At 45.2% G+C, this 17,114-nt stretch overlaps 1 protein-coding gene across 3 annotated transcripts in view; it reads left to right on the plus strand.

Moving 5' to 3' along the window:
* cfdp1 (chromatin remodeling protein CFDP1) overlaps positions 1-17,114 on the plus strand; it is a 237,013-nt gene that overhangs the window by 3,115 nt on the left and 216,784 nt on the right. For all 3 annotated transcript variants that reach the window (XM_085991349.1, XM_085991350.1, XM_085991348.1), the window contains exons 2-4: positions 5,489-5,609; positions 6,645-6,849; positions 14,472-14,596. In XM_085991349.1, coding sequence (XP_085847475.1) covers positions 5,489-5,609; positions 6,645-6,849; positions 14,472-14,596 — 451 coding nt within the window. The remainder of the gene's footprint in view (positions 1-5,488; positions 5,610-6,644; positions 6,850-14,471; positions 14,597-17,114) is intronic.

Genomic DNA, 17,114 nt, shown 5'->3' on the forward strand with positions numbered 1-17,114 from the left:
AGTTTGGTGGCCAGCTTGTTGGGGACGATAGTGTTGAATGCTGAGCTGTAGTCTATGAACAGCATTCTGATGTAGGTCTCCTTACCATCTAGGTGATTCAGTGCCGAGTGATCTAGACGCGGGAACTAGATGTAATATCTCCAAGTTTGCAGACGACACAAAGCTGGGTGGGCGTGTGTGCTGTGAGGAGGATGCTGAGAAACTCCAGTATGATTTGGACAGGTTGGGTGATTGGGCAGATGCATCTCAAATGCAGTATAATGTGGATAAATGCGAGGTTCTCCACTTCGGTGGCAAAAACAGGAAGACAGATTATTATCTGAACGGCAATAGATTGGGAAAAGGGGAAGTGCAACGAGACCCGAGTGTCCTTGTGCACCAGTCGCTGAAGGTAAGCATGCAGGTGCAGCAGGCGGTTAAGAAGGCAAATGGTATGTTGGCCATCATAGCGAGAGGATTCGAGTACAGGAGCAAGGATGTCTTGCTGCAGTTGTACAGGGCCTTGGTGAGACCACACCTTGAGTATTGTGTGCAGTTTTGGTCACATTATCTGAGGAAGGATGTTCTTGCCATGGCGAGAGTACAGCGAAGATTCACCAGACTGATACCTGGGATGGCAGGAATGACGGATGAGGAGAGATTGGGTCAATTAGGCTTATATTCGCTAGAGTTTAGAAGAATGAGCGGGGATCCCATTGAAACTTGTAAAATTCTAACAGGACGAGACAGACTAGATGCAGGAAGGATGTTCCCGATGGCGGGGAGTCCAGAACCAGGGGTCACAGTCTAAGGATAAGCGTAAGCCATTTAGGACTGAGATGAGGAGGAATTTCTTCACCCAGAGAGTGGTGAGCCTGTGGAATTCTCTGCCACAGGGCAGTTGAGGCCAATTCATTAAATATATTCAAGAAGGAGTTGGATATATTTCTTAAGGCTAAAGGGATCAAGGGGTATGGGGAGAAAGCAGGGACAGGGTACTGAATTTGGATGATCAGCCATGATCTCGTTAAATGGCGGAGCGGGCTCGAGGAGCCGAATGGCCTACTCCTGCTCCTATCTTCTATGTTGCTATGTTTCTAGGTATGGTCTCACCAAGGCCCTATATAATTGGCTCTTTACGTCCTCCTCACAACTTACTTTTCCACCTAGCTTTGTATTGTTAGCAAACGTGGTTACATTACACTCTGTACCCTCATCCAAATCATTGACAATAAATTGTAAATAGCTGAGACCTAAGCACTGATCCTTGCGGTACCCCACTAGTTGCAGCCTGCCAACCCGAAAAGGACCCGTTTATTCCTATTCTATGTTTTCTGTCTATTAAGCCTCAATCCATGAGCCCTAATTTTGTGTAATAACCTCTTGTGTGGCACCTTATCGAACTAGAACTAGAACTAGGGGGCATAATCTTAGAATAAGGGGCTGCTCTTTCAAAACTGAGATGAGGAGAAACTTCTTCACTCAGAGGGTAGTAGGCCTGTGGAATTTGCTGCCCCAGAAAGCTGTGGAAGCTACATCATTAAATACATTTAAAACAGAAATAGACAGTTTCTTAGAAGTAAAGGGAATTAGGGGTTACGGGGAGCGGGCAGGAAATTGGACATGAGTCTATATTCGGAACGGTCATGGCCCTGTGGGTAACGGAGCGGGCCCAGGGGCCGTGTAGCCTGGTTCTGCTCCTACTTCTTGTGTTCTAATTATGTGTTAGATTTCAGGAGATGGTTCTATTCCTGTTCCTGGCTGGGGTGGAGATCACCTTTTACAGAAGGTAAGTACTGTAGAAAATATAGGGACAGTGATCTCCTGGACGAGTTTCGATCGCCTAGATGAGTCGGAGAGGAATTTCCCAGATTTTTCTTCTCCCAAATTGGCCATTGGGTTTTTTATTTGTTTTTTTGCCTCTCCCAGGAGATCACATGGGTTCGGGAGGGATGTAGAGTGATAGTAGATTTGAGGTTAGGATCAGATCAGCCATGATCTTATTGAATGGTGGAGCAGGCTCGAGGGGCCGATTGGCCTACTCCTGCTCCTATTTCTTATGTTCTTATGCTTTCTGAAAATCTAAATACACTACATCCAAAGGTTCCCCCTTATCTACCCTGTTAGATACAACCTCAAAAACCTCTAACAGATTTGTCAAACACAATTTCCCTTTCATAAATCCGTGTTGACTGCCCAATCATATTATGATTTTCCAAGTGCCCTGTTACCAAGTCCCTAATAATAGGTATTTTCCCTACTACTGATGTCAGGCTAACTAATCTATAGTTCTGTGTTTTCTCTCCCTCCTTTCTTGAATAGCAGGGTTGCATTTGCTACCTTCCAATCTGTGGGGAATGTACCAGAATCTAGGGAATTCTGAAAGATCAAAAGTAATGCATCCACCATCTCTGTAGCCACCTCTTTTAAAACTCTAGGATGATTTCTTGGTCCTGCTTTGCCGAATTCTAAAATCCTCCCAATTATCAGGCTTGCTACTCTTTTTGGCAACTTTACAAGCCTGTTCCTTTTAATTTAACACTATCTGTTCCCTAGTTGGTTCCTCAACATACTGATCCAGGAAACTATCTTGAATGCATTCCATGAACTCATCCTCCGCACTATATTACTGCAAATTTTGTTTGCCCAGTCTATATGAAGATTAAAGTCCCCCATGATTATTGTATTACCCTTGTTACATGCACCTCTAATTTCCTGATTTATACTCTGCCCGACACTACAACTGTTGTTAGAGGGCCTATAAACTACTCCCACCAGTGTTTTCTACCCCTTGTTGTTTCTTAGCTCCACCCAAAGTGATTCTACATCTTAATTTTTTGAGCTAAGATCCTTTCTCTCTCAGGTCCTTATCCCATCCTTTATTATCAGGGCTACCCCTTCTCTTCCCCCTCCATTTTGCCTATCTCTTCTGAAAGTCAATATCCTGGAATATTTAGTTTCTAACCTTGGTCACTCTGCAACCACATCTCTATAATGGCTATTCGATCAAACTAATTTATTTCCATCTGTGCTATTAATTCATCTATTTTGTTGCGACTGCTTCGTGCATTTCGATATAGTGCCTTTAGCTTTAACATTTTTCTATTTTTCCCTGATGTCACCTTAGTCACTCTGTCCCTTCCTGACCCACTCTGCTTATTTTTACAAGTCACTACTCTGTTCTACAGTCTTGACTTTTCTCTTACTGCTTTTGAATTTATCCTTTCCTGAATTTGCCCACCACTCCCTCATTAGTTTAAAGCCCTGTCTACTGCCCTAGTTATTTGATTTGCCGGGACACTGGTCCCAGCCCAGTTTAATTGAAGCCCACTTGAATGGCCTCCTGTATATATAGAAACATAGAAGATAGGAGCAGGAGTAGGCCATTCAGCCGCTCGAGCCTGCTCCGCCATTCAATGTGATCATGGCTGATCATCCAAATTCAGTACCCTGTCCCTGCTTTCTTCCCATACCCCTTGATCCCTTTAGCCTTAAGAAATATATCCAACTCCTTCTTGAATATATTTAATGAATTGGCCTATACTGCCTTCTGTGGTAGAGAATTCCACAGGTTCACGACCCTGGGTGAAGAAATTCCTCCTCATTTCTGTCCTAAATGGCTTACTCCTTATACTTGGATTGTGACCCCTGGTTCTGGACTCCCCGACCATCGGGAACATCCTTCCTGCATCTAGTCTGTCCAGTCCTGTCAGAATGTTATAAGTTTCAATGAGATCACCTCTCATTCTTCTAAACTCCAGCGAGTATAAGTCCAATCGACCCAATCTCTCCTCGTACGTCATTCCTGCCATCCCAGGTATCAGCCTGGTGAATCTTCGCTGCACTCCCTCCATGGCAAGAACATCCTTCCTCAGATAAGGCGACCAAAACTGCACACAATACTCAAGGTGTGGTCTCACCAAGGCCCTGTACAACTGCAGCAAGACATCCTTGTTCCTGTACTCAAACCCTCTCGCTACAAAGACTAACATACCATTTGCCTTCTTCACCGCCTGCTGCACCTGCATGCTTACCTTCAGCGACTGGTGCACAAGGACACCCAGGTCTCGTTGCACTTCCCCTTCTCCCAATCTATTGCCATTCAGATAATAATCTGCCTTCCTGTTTTTGCCACCAAAGTGGATAACCTCACATTTATCCACGTTGTATTGCATCTGCCATGCTTCTGCCCAATCACCCAACCTGTCCAAATCATCCTGGAGTTTCTCGGCATCCTCCTCACAGCACACACGCCCACCCAGCTTTGTGCCATCTGCAAATTTGGCGATATTACATCTAGTTCTCTTGTCTAGATCATTAATATATATTGTGAATAGCTGGGGTCCAAGGACCAATCCCTGCGGTACCCCACTAGTCACTGCCTGCCACTCGGAAAAAGACCTGTTTATTCCAACTCTTTGCTTTCTGTCTGCCAACCAGTTCTCTATCCAAGTCAATACCTTGCCCCCAATCCCATGTGCCTTAACTTTACACGCTAATCTCTTATGCGGGACCTTATCGAAAGCCTTCTGAAAGTCCAAATACACCACATCCACTGGTTCTCCCTTATCTATTTTACCAGTTACATCCTCAAAAAATTCCAGTAGATTAGTCAAGCACGATTTACCTTTTGTAAATCCATGTTGACTTTGTCCGATCCTGTCACTGTTTTCCATAGTGCTGTGGTCACTTTGCTCATCTACCTAGCAGACTTTGTCCTCATCCACACAGGCAGCAAGAACCTCGTACCTGTTGGATAAGGGCAAAGGCGGAGGCTCCTCCAGCACTCCACCTGTTGTAAACCATCATTTATGGATGCCTCTGCAAGCAAATAGGGAGGGGGTGGAGGAGGGTGGTATTGGAGGCAGAGGGACTGCCTGATCCAAGTCGCAGGCACCCAAGGATGATAGACACTTCACTTTAACGAGGGGCGAACAGTTGATTGAAATGGCTTCAAATGCCTGGAATAATCAGCACCTTTAATTGATGCCTATGGTGACGACAAATGGTTAGTGCCATTTTCCCAATATGGGCGGCTGTCCAGGATAAGCACAGACAGTGTATTGATGGGGACTGTATTAGCAATCTGTCGTCTTGTGCCGATATCCAAATCTGTTGTATAAATTAGAACAAAAGAGGCCCCAGTACAGGTCCTGGGGCAAACCATGACCCACATCTGACATTGCCAGATATATGAGTCTTGTGTAGATGTTTTTTTAATACCTGTATGATGTGTAAGATGAGGACTAACCAGGACTGGAAGTGAGAAGCACAGCAATGCATTGTGTTGCCCTTTTTAAACTCTCCACACAAAGAAAGTATCTATCCTCCCCTCTGCATCTCTGCAGGTTGATTTTGTCCAATAAGAGGTGGGCCAATCTACAAACTATTGCCACATTTTCCAAATCAACTGGAAAATTGCCTTGTTCCTGTATTTATTTTGGTTTTGTAATGTACAAAAAGTACATCTGCAAAAAGAGTTCATGCAATATTTCTTTGTCTTTTGCAGATGAAGATTACAGTGAAGATGATGTCAATGAGCTGGTGAAAGAAGATAATCTAGAGGGAGAAGATCAACAACCCCAGAAAAGAAAATCCCTAAAGAAAACTGGAAAAAGAGTCTCCTCCAGGTAAATATATTCTATATTGTGGGATAGCACTGAGTGCATGTGGTGATGTTGACACTGGTCTCGCACTGAATGCCAAATTCAGAACTTTCTGACTCTGGTTTACTGTATGTTTGCTTCTCATTGCCACCAGTGGCATGGCCATTATGCCCTTGCACTTTCCAATTCCCTTCCTAAACTTGTCTCCTTGTTACAGCGCTCCCCATCTCCAAAATTGACCTCTTTGATGGTCGATCATTTCCTTAACTCTTCCCCAACTCCTACATAGTGTCTGAGCCCCCTCAACCTTGTGCAATGCCTCAGATTTATTTTGTTTCATTAAAAGTGCCATATAAGAGCAAGTTGCTTGCTGTCTGACAGCCTACATTGTAGCTTCCATACTCTACCTCATGAGCCTGATCACTCTGCCATCAACCACATCTGCACATTATCATAGCTTCAAGACAGGCCTTACTCTTCAACCACTCTGTTGGTTATCGCCTCATCAATCCTCAACTCTGAGAACATCCTTGCTATGCTTAGTTCTCTGCCAATTTTCCATATAATCTAAAGCCTCTTCAGTCTTCTTGTGTGCACATATTACTGCCACCCTTGACCTGTGCCCTCCCTACTCTCTTCGCTCTACCCCAACCCATTGGCTACCCCTTGGCCCTAGGCCCTAAGCGTGCTTCCTCTCCCTGTTTCTGCCTCCGATGTCCTCTTTTAACCCCCTTAGACCCAACTTAACATTACTGCCCAGCTGATCCTATTTCCTGCTGTGGCATCCCTCTGCTCCTCCTTTGATATTCTTCACCAAGGCAACTGGAGCATCCAATCTATCATCCCCCAGCTTGGTGACCTGGTGCTTCCTTGTTCTGCAACCTCTGTATTAAACCCGGGTACATTCAGCATGACCAAGCTGAGTATGAAAAGTGAAGTACAAGCTTTATTTATTAGTTTTATTGAACTTGGCCTACCTTGTACATAAGTCCCTAAAAGAGATCTGGTGTGTATAAGAGCCATGCTTCCAATCTTAACTTGTAAGCTCTTGTTTGACAGAAAAAGGAACCAAGAGGGACTATGTTTAGAGTGTGACGATGAGGAAGAAAGGGAGCATGACCATGCTGCTGACCCAGAGGCTGGTACAACGGTGGATAAGGATTTGAAGGATAAGAAGAAAGCTGATGACCTCTGGGCCAGCTTCCTGAGTGATGTCGGGCCCAAGTCTAAACCTGCAGCAACTACTCCAACTTCCAGCAAAGAGGTAATGATAACCACAGAACTAGATCATAAAACTGGGAGAATAGAAATAGTGGGTGCTACCGGATGTATGTTTATGACATGAGAGAAAATACGGATAGCTGATGATCTGCTTAATAATAGCTCACAGGTCTGATAGTCCTGGTAAACTATTAGCAACTTGCATTGAAACAATGCCTTAGTGTAGTAAATTGGCCCAAGGCACTTCACACCAGTGTCGTCAGACAAAAATTGATACCGAGCCAAAGAATGAAATATTAGGACAGGTGACCAAAGGCTTGGCCAAAGAGGTAGGTTTTAAGAAGGGTCTTAAAGGAGGAGAAAGAGGTGGAGGGGTTTAGCCAGGGAATTCCAGAGCTCCGGGCCTAGACAGTTGAAGGCACGGAAGTGGGGGATGGACAAGAGGCCAGAGTTGGAGGAGTGCAGAGGTCTCGCAGGGTTGTAGGGCTGGAGGAGGTTACAGAGATAGGGTGGGGTGAAGCTATGGAGGAATTTGAACATGAGGATGAGAATTTTAACATGGAGGCGTCCAGGGGCCAGGAGACAATGTAGGTCAGCAAGTACAGGGGTGATGGGTGAACAGGACTTTGTGTGAGTTAGGATACGGTCAGCAGAGTTTCGGATGAGCTTAAGTTTATGATGGGTGGAAGATGGAAGGCCGGCCAGGCGAGCATTGGAATAGTCGAGACTGGAGGTAACAAAGGGATGGATAAGTGTTTCAGCAGCAGATGGGCTGAGGCAGGGGCAGAGTCTGGCAATATTAGGGAGGTGGAAATGGGCGGTCTTGGTGATGGAAAGGTTATGGGGTCGGAAGCTCAGTTGAGGGTCAAATAGGACGCTGAGGTTGCAAACCGTCTGGTTCAGCCTGAGACCGTGGCCGGGGAGGGGGTTGAATTCGGTGCCGAGGGAATGGAATTAATGGTGTGGGCTGAAGACAATGGCATCGATCTTCCTAATCTTTAATTGGAGGAAGTTTCGGCTCATCCAGGACTGGCTGTCAGGCAAGCCATCAGACAATATTGAGACAGTGGAGAGGTAGAGCAGGGGGCTGCCTGTGTACATGTGGAACCTGACAGTGTGTTTTTGGATGATTTAGCCGAGGAGCAGCTTGGAGATGAGAAATTGGAGGGGCCAAGGATAGATCCAGGAGTTTCTGAGCATAATTATCTGAAATGGGGCTTTGAGTGTAATTGTGTGACTTGCATATGCAGCCATACACTGGAACATCCCTTTCTCAATATTTGTGCATTAAAATCCCTTTGTGATTTGATTTTTAATATGTTGCTCTCTGGATGTGAGCATCTGTTCAAATGTATTCCAATATCCTAACCATTACACTACAGTGTGTGCTGTAACTGAGGTCACTGGATCATACCTGGTCATTTTGAAATAATGTCCCTCTATCTTTTAAAGTCATTCTGGTACTGGTTCCCACTTTGTGGACCTCTAGAATTGAGCTCTGACATTCTGCCAAAGCTCTTTGATTTTTGGGGGGATTTTTGAAAATGTGGGTATGAAGTTAGAGAGAGATGAAAATGTTCTGCTACCTACAGTGACTTTGAGTGCAGTGTTGATGGTGTTATGGTATCTATTGGGATTTCCTCATCCAAGTCAATGCATACTGAATAAAGGGGTTTTGTTTTATTTTAGAACAAAATCACAGAGAAACTAAAAGCATAATCTGCAATCTGTCAAACTGCCAATGTTTTTGAAATGGTCCCCCTACTGCTGCAGTTTTTACAAGGGCGAAACTGCTTGTTTTAACATTATTACACAAGCAATTGAAGTGGATTTTGAAAGCTACAGTAAATTGTTATGGTAATTTAATGGGGAAGAATATCTGTCTGAATTGCTGTGCCATTCTAAATGATGGCAACCTTGATACTTACTGCTGGCTCTCCATCAATCAATGGCCCAGTAATTCCGTTCCAAACGCGTGAGTACGGTCGGGGTACTCGCGCGTCTGGCCGGAGGAAATGCCGGTTTTCAGCATGCACAGCGCATGCGGGGAAAACCGGCATTTCCAGTCCTCTGAACGAAGGGGTTCAGAGGCACAGCGCGTGCGACTGCACAGGCAGCGCTTGCGCAGTGAACTTCGTCGATTTCATTCATGGATTCAGTGAGGTTAAGTCCTTACAAGTTACACTTGAAAAAAGCGTGTGTAAAGTTGCTCCAGAGGCTGCGGAGGAAGATATATTTTATCGTGGAGCTTCTGAAAGGCAATATTTTTGTTTGGGAAAGGGAGGAAAGTTATTTTAAGAAATGCTGAGGTAAGTTTTAAAGTTTAAATTTTTTTTTTTAAACGGGTTTTCAGTACTGTAGGTAGAAGGAGCAATTGTGGCTCTGTGAATTGAATGTGAAAATGAGTGTTCACAGAATCACAGAAACCCCACAGTGCAGATAGAGGCCATTTCGGCCCATCGAGCCTGCACCGACACATATCCCACCCAATCCCCGTAACCCCTACACCAACACATATCCCACCCTATCCCTGTAACCCCACGTATTTAATCCCCCTAACACTAAGGGTCAATTTGTTCTAAAATGAGTAATGTAACATTTCCAACACTTTTAAGAAAGAAACTTTTCATCAGTAATAAGTAATTATGTATGTATGTCCATATATATATTCCTTTACGTATATGTATGTATGTTTTATATTCCTTTACTTATGTGTATGAATGTATGTTTTTAATTATGATTTTCCAATAAGTTACTTTCTCTGAAAGTCATAATTAAATACATACATTCATACACATAAGTAAAGGAATATATACATACACGCAAAGGAATATATACAGACATACATACATAATTACTTAAAAGAATATATTACTGATGAAAAGTTTCTTTCTTAAAAATGTTGGAGTCATTTTTACATTTAATAAACACAGCAAATTCAATTCACAGAGCCACAATTGATCCTTCTACTTACAGTACTGAAAACCCGTTTAAAAAACAAAAATAAACTTTAAAACTTACCTCAGCATTTCTTAAAATAACTTTCCTCCCTTTCCCAAACAAAAATATTGCCTTTCAGAAGCTCCACGATAAAAAATATCTTCCTCTGGAGCAACTGTACTCATGCTTTTTTCATGTGTATGCTGTAAGGACTTAACCTCACTGAAAGCATGATGAAACCGGCGAATTTTACTGCGCACGCGCTGCCTGTACAGTCGCACGCGTTCTGCCTCTGAACCACTTCGTTCAGAGGACAGGAAATGCCGGTTTTCCCCGCATGCGCTGTGCATGCTGAAAACCGGCATTTCCTCCGGCCAGACGCGTGAGTACCCCGACCGTACTCGCGCGTTTGGAAGGGAGTTACTGGGCCAACATTTTACATGTCAATAAAATGAAAAATTTAACAATTGCACGATTTGCCCCCTCGCATCTGCGACTGAGGGTCCAAGGAGGTGCATTGCGCAACAGGTCATCGTCGTACATATCCTCACACTGTTCCCTTTCGGGAACTGTATGAAGTGGTGGAAGGATTTCTGGCCACGTTAACACTCCTTCCGTGACCATAACCATCTTCATACCAGCCATTAGGGTGGTTAGTCCTATGGCGCGAAGGTTTTACGGGCTCCCACAATCCATCCGAGGGGGGGGGCCACCCACACCCGCGGACGCAAGTATCTCGCTGGATGTCCACCCAGAATTTATAGTTGGAGCTCCGACTACACTTGCCGGGACTGGCTGGAGCGGGGTTCGAAACCCTACTCCTTCTGGCCCAGCGGCGGGGATGCTTACCGCTACGCAAAAGGCCCACTCCGCGCAAAAGATGACACCCTTACGTTTCCTGCACCTTTTCCCTCCCCGTGACTGGAGCCCTATGCTGCCACTTGAAAGACCAAGCTATCATCTGTCCTTTTTGCGGCGCCTTGGACTTCTCATTGCCAATGATGAGCAGGCGCTGCACCTCCACCTCATTGAGGAGATTGCTGAGGTCATCATCAGTTCAATTGTGAGTTCTTTTAATGCCGTGAATTGTGCTCATTCCAGCCATTTCACGTTCCTAATCGGAGTGGGCCTTTGGCGTAGCGGTAGCATCCCCGCCACTGGGCCACACGGCGTAGGGTTTCGAACCCCGCTCCAGACAGTCCCGGCAAGTGGAGTCGGAGCTCCGGCTCTAAATTCTGGGTAGACATCCAGTGGGATATTTGCGTCCATGGCTGTGGGTGGCACCCCCCCCTCGTATAGGTTGTGGGAGTCCGTAAAACCCTCCCACCATAGGACTAACCACCCTAATGGCTGGTACAAAGCTGGTTACGGTCACGGAAGGAGCGTTAATCACGGCCAGAAATCCTTCCACCACTTCATACCGTTCCCCAAAGGGAACAGTATGAAGACACGTACGACGACGACGTTGCTAATTAAATAAATGGAATGAAAAAAATGCTTTCAGGGCTTTTAAAAGTCCTGAAATCGCTTTAATTCTGTTTAAAACTACTTCAGATTCTTCAAAATAATTTAAACGTTTTTAAAAGTTTATAAAAGTTACCAAAAGCTTCTGAAAAATACAGAAAACCTATTTAAAATGCTGCTCTACATGTAAAAGTGCTTTGCAGCTTGTGAGAAGCATTGGGGGCGTGTCCTTTTAAAATGAGCCCTCAAGGGGCGTGTCTCACTTGCACAGCGCGCTCCAGGCTTCGCGCTGGCTGCACTCCTGGGCGGCATGACGTCAGACGCTGCCCGGGATTCTTCAGTTTCAAAATGGAATTCCAGGCGTCCCTGGAGGTGACCGGCAGGCGCGTCGGGTAAGTGCAGATCGGGGGCTTGCACGCGCGGCAAGCCCCCGACCCGAATTACTGCCCCAATGTTTTCCTCTGTTTTTGGATTGTTCAAAGCTGCTAGTCAGAGATGGACTGCAGGCAGACATTTTGTATTGAATGCCCTCTTCAGCAGCCATGTGAATGGGGTCTATTGGCCACAACCTTGTCTCTGTTCATAATAACACTGTAGATAGTCACTGAAGAGACTTCAGTAGACTAATCCTGCTCCATATGATGTTACAATGTATTCATGCATAATCTGTCATTCTGTTTTAAATTCCATAATACTTTTTTTTCCCCCCCTTTTGTCCACTCCTGTCCTGAAGGTGTTGACTGCTTGAACGGAACTCTCTGGCGCCTCACCCAAAGAAGGAAGTGCCCTATCTTGTTCTCAGTGCCTGTTAAAGCGCTTCACCACCAATGACCTACTTTTGAAGCGTAGTCTGTTGCCATAGGGAAACGTGACCACTAATTGACCACGACAACCCCTACAAATTACAAATTAGATTAGTAACATTGACATGTTACATCCACCTGACAGGTGGACAGGGCCTTGGTTTAACATCCCATCCAAACACAGAACCTCCACGAATTCGGCGCTCCCCGGTACTGCCCCGAAAAGTCGGCCTAGGTTACACGATGTGGCGCTTGAATCATTGATCTTCTGATTCCGAGATGATATTGCTACCAGCTGAGCTGAACTTTGACGTTGAACATCATATTTACAGGGGGCATTGCATTTGAGACTGATTCTGATCTTGTCCAACGTCCACGCACCTCCAGCAGGAGTTGCTGGGTAACCATCAGGAAGACTTTTTTTATTCCCCTCCCCAGCCCACCCCAGAATTGTTGAGGGCATTTGCAGCACCTTTCTTGCCCCCTAATGTCTTGGGTTGATTTTGCTTTGCAAGTTTTAGCTTGAGTCTAGAATTCCTGCTACACCTAATTGAAAAATGATTGGCGGTTAATGGATTTCTTGTAATGTCTGTTCTCAGATTTTTAAATGCAGGACTGTTATTCTGTGTAATGAATATAACTTTTATAGACTTATTTCTGTTTGTGTGTGAATTAGTAAATATTTAGAATGGATGGGTCCATTCTGGTTACTGATGGTAAAGAATCACTTTCATAACCATTTACAGCATGGGAATGTTTATCAGCAGGAAGGCAACGATGACTGCCCAAAAAACACCTACTGCCAACCGAGCTGGACAAAGCCCCCTGCTCCCTCCCAGCACTGCAGCAAATTCTTCTGTTTTACTAATAATCGTGCTTCTCCACCAGGACAAGACTTTTTTTGGGAGGGGGGGCGGTGGGCACCAGGTTATGGGGACTATAAAATATATATTTTTAAATAGTGTGTCTGTACAGCAGTTTGTGTGGCGGTTTTTAATTTTAAAAAAAATGCAGAGCCTCAGGAATCCTAGTGGTTAAGACTGATGAGTATTAAAATAATTTATGTTCAGGTTATAACTACCAGCAGCCCTCCTTTAATAAATGACTGGGAGAAAGAAAGAAAGGAATAAAGACTTGCATCTATATAGAGCCTTTTATGACCACCGAACGTCCCAAAGCGTTTTACATCTAATGAAGTCATTTTTGAAGTGTAGTCACTGTTGTAATGTAGGAAACGCAGCAGCCAATTTGTGCACGGCGAGCTCCCACAAACAGCAATGTGAAAATGACCAGATACTCTGTTTTAGCGATGCTGATTGAGGGATAAATATTGGCCAGGACACCAGGGATAGTGCCATGGGATCTTTTACGTCCACCTGAGCAAACAGACGGGGCCTCGGTTTAACGTCTCATCCAAAAGACGACACCTCCGACAGTGCAGCACTGCACTGGGAGTGTCGGCCTAGATTTTTGTGCTCAAGTCTCTTGACGTGAACCCACAATCTTCTGACTCGGGTGAGGGTGCTAATAACTGAGCCACAGCTGACATTCCCAGGGAGGATGGCTGTGTCTGGTAATACAAGGGAGCTGAATTAACCTACACCGTGGAATGTTTGGCTTTTTAATAAACCGAAACATAGAATTATTATTAATAAGTTGGAAATGGGTCCTCACGCGACGCAGACAGCAATTGAAAAGTGGTGTTTTTATCTGCCAATTTAGGCGGCAGTTATTGAAACTTAAATCCATTACCAACACAAAAGGAACTAATGGTGGATGCTGGCTGGAAAAATACTTGCCTATCCTTCTTGGCTCACTTGAATTGGAGTTGGGGGAGGGGATGAGGTTCATGTGTGGCTGAGTTGCTGAATGAATTACTTCATGGAGTCTGCGAGTTCTGTCTGAGGAGAGGGGGATCTGATGGAGATGTGTACATCCAGCTTGAATTGTGCTACCTCACAGAGATCACAGAATCACAGAAACCCCACAGTGCAGATAGAGGCCATTTCGGCCCATCGAGCCTGCACCGACGCATATCCCACCCGATCCTCGTCACCAACACATATCCCACCACTATCCCCGTAACCCCACGTATTTAATCCCCCTAACACTAAGGATCAATTTATCATAGCCAATCAATCTAACCCGCACATCTTTGGACTGTGGGAGGAAACCGGAGCACCCGGAGGAAACCCACGCAAACACGGGGAGAATGTGCAAACTCCACACAGACAGTCGCCCGAGGCCGGATTCGAACCCGGGTCCCTGGCGCTGTGAGGCAACAGTGCTAACCACTATGCCACTGTGCTGCCCTCTGCTGGTATACTTCAGGATTCACCTGTACCTGTATACAACTTGCAGAAGTCGTTTCAGTAGTTTTGCTGTCATTAAAATACATTATTTGGATGGGGAACGGAAACACGGGTAACAATTTTTTTTTCTTGTCTCTCTTGAATAGGACATATTAGTAAATCAAGAGAAGTTGAGCCAGCCTCAGGATGTAGTGAAAGACTCTGGGAAGCCAAAAGCACCTGGAAAGGTCACAATCACAAAGTTGTTTGATTTTGCTGGAGAAGAGGTCAAGTAAGTGATTTTGGTTTGATAGTTATTCATGCCTGTATTCTGGGCAAGAATTTGTAATTTAACAGTAAACCAAGCATTAAGTTCTAATGTGAGTTGTTCCTGGCCAGTCTGCTAGTAGTATTTTATTATTAACCAGTGAATCTTGCGTGACGTCGCTAATGGTGAGTCTGGGATCCGAAGCACAGCTGTGATGTTTAGTCACTAACCTAGCCTGTCTCTGTAAGATGCTGCCCTGTAATCTTAATGGCCCAGATTTTGTGGTGGTAATGACGGTGAACTGTCAGCGTCACTGTCATTACCCCTCTGAAACTGACCGTAACTTTAGGATTTAGCGCACGCGCAGATAAATGTGGAAATCCTGAAGTTAAAGTCAGTCATTCCCTGCTCCGCTGTGGAACTCCCCATAGCTGGCAATCAGTGAAATTGGTTGAACTGGCCAAACTTTTCTGACCTAATTGCACTGTTAAACACCCCATTAAAAGTTAAGCCTTGTTGGAATGGGTGTAGCTGGGGTTTTAGCAGCATGTTGACTGCTGAACAACTGTTCTGGCCCTAAAAAAATGAATTTTATATTTGTGGAATGTCAAATTTCTCCATTATAAAAATTAGTAGATTTAAAAAAATAATAAATGTTTGTTTATGATACTTCAGCTTATTTATGTCCCAATCTTTATTTTGCGCTCAAATTTTGAAAAAGTCAACTGAATCAGTGCTTTTAATTTCCTGGTTTGCTGTCTGAGAATTCTTCAATGTGTTTGGCTGCTTAGACAGCTTGATGACGTCACTGCTGCATCGCACTGGGGATACTCTTTTGACAGCACTGTAATTAATTTAATGTTGAGAAACCTGCAGTTTTTGTCAGAGGTCGCGAGATCTTTGTGGCAGCTTTCTTCATGGGCAGCGGCGATTGCCGTTGATTTGCCACTGACCGCAAATTCTGGGCCAATAGTTCTTGAGGTCAATCAGTTGCTGTTTGGTGAGGGAAGTTTGCAGATTGCCAGATGCTTGTAAATATCTGGCTCCAGGTCAGAAAAAAAATGTGTTTTTAAAAAAAAAGAAGGTACATTTTTAACACTTTGAAGTGTGACAGATTCTCTCCAAACATTTATATAAACAGATATTTTCACTTTTTAAAGTCTAATGGTGTGAACATAACCTAATGTAAAGACATAGGCCTAGAATTTCGCTATCGCCGCGCCAGGTGTTTAGCGCCCGAAATTTAGCGCTCGCCCGGATTCCCGTAGCGCCTGCCTGAAATTCAGTTGCAGCGCCCCAAGAGGGAGGCGGGCGGTATTGCAGGGTTTGGCCGCCTCACTTGGGGCGCTGAAAGTCAGTTTCAGGCGTCCAGCTGCCGCTGCGCCACCCGATGCGGTGCGGCAGGCTGGGGTACTGCAGGCCTCCTCCTTCTCTTAAGGAGGAGCTGCTTGCAGCCGTGAGATCGCCGCTGGATTCCCCCGGCAAATGAGCCCGGCACCACGGAGAAGTGCCGGGCCCGCGGGGGTCAGACACCAATGCCGCGGGGGGGTGGTGTGGGAGTCCGGGGAGGAAGGAGCGGCCAAGCGGCCGCCGGTAAAGCGGACGGCCGCACCTCCACCTTTACGCCCCGGCCTCTCGGAGCTGCAAGGCCCCGTTTTACAAACGCTCCTTGCGCCCGCTACGGGTGAGGCGGCGGCAAGTGAATTTGGGCGTTGGGCCGGCATCGCGTTGAAACCGGGGCGCTGCGCACACCGATGATGTCATCGGTGCCGGCGCAGCGCTACCGGCTAACGCCACCATTTGCGCTACACTGAATTCCAGGCTACCAACAGCGCCGGCGCTAAAGACCTCTTTAGGCGCTAAGTGGGCGCTAACACCACTGAATTTCTAGGCCATAGTCTTTGCCACAGGACCTCCTTTTTGTTTGAAGTTTATTCTGTTACTTAGTGCTGTACAGGACTTGAAAGTGCTTGATTCAGACATTGTGTTCAAGTCAGCAGAAAGTGTTCCATCCCCTGGCAAAAATATTGCTCGCTTCAGTGAGCACAGAAATGTAATGTATGTAAATTATGGGACACAACAGTAAACCAGGCATAAAGTTCCAATGTTCCTGTCCAGAAACGTTTCCGAGAGAAGTGTATGTCACACAGCCGGTACTGTCTATTCAGGTCATTCTCTCCCACAGGCACACAACACTTCCTCTGCTGAGATGGTGTTTTGTGGGCAAAATAATTAAAAGTATGGAATACGGATTTTTCTTGTTGATATTCAGTCAGGCTGTCTACTAACTAAATTTGGTAGTCTAAACATCTTGCAGCCACAACAATCCAATAAGCATAGTTGACTTGTTCTGGAGAATAATAGAAACAACAGCACTCCTGTTGGAATTCATGGAATGACAGCAGTGTAAGACAAGGGTGGATCTTGAAGTCTTATCATCAAAATTAATCGGCCAGTACCGTGATTAGATGCACTATGTATTGTGGTCCTGTGCCATCAGGAAGATCTCCAGTTTGAATCAATGTCCAGAACAGTTGGAGTA

This window comes from Somniosus microcephalus, chromosome 6 (genome assembly GCF_052327205.1).
Source record: "Somniosus microcephalus isolate GS21.2 chromosome 6, FLI_Smic_1.0, whole genome shotgun sequence".
NCBI classification, from domain to species: Eukaryota; Metazoa; Chordata; class Chondrichthyes; order Squaliformes; family Somniosidae; genus Somniosus; species Somniosus microcephalus.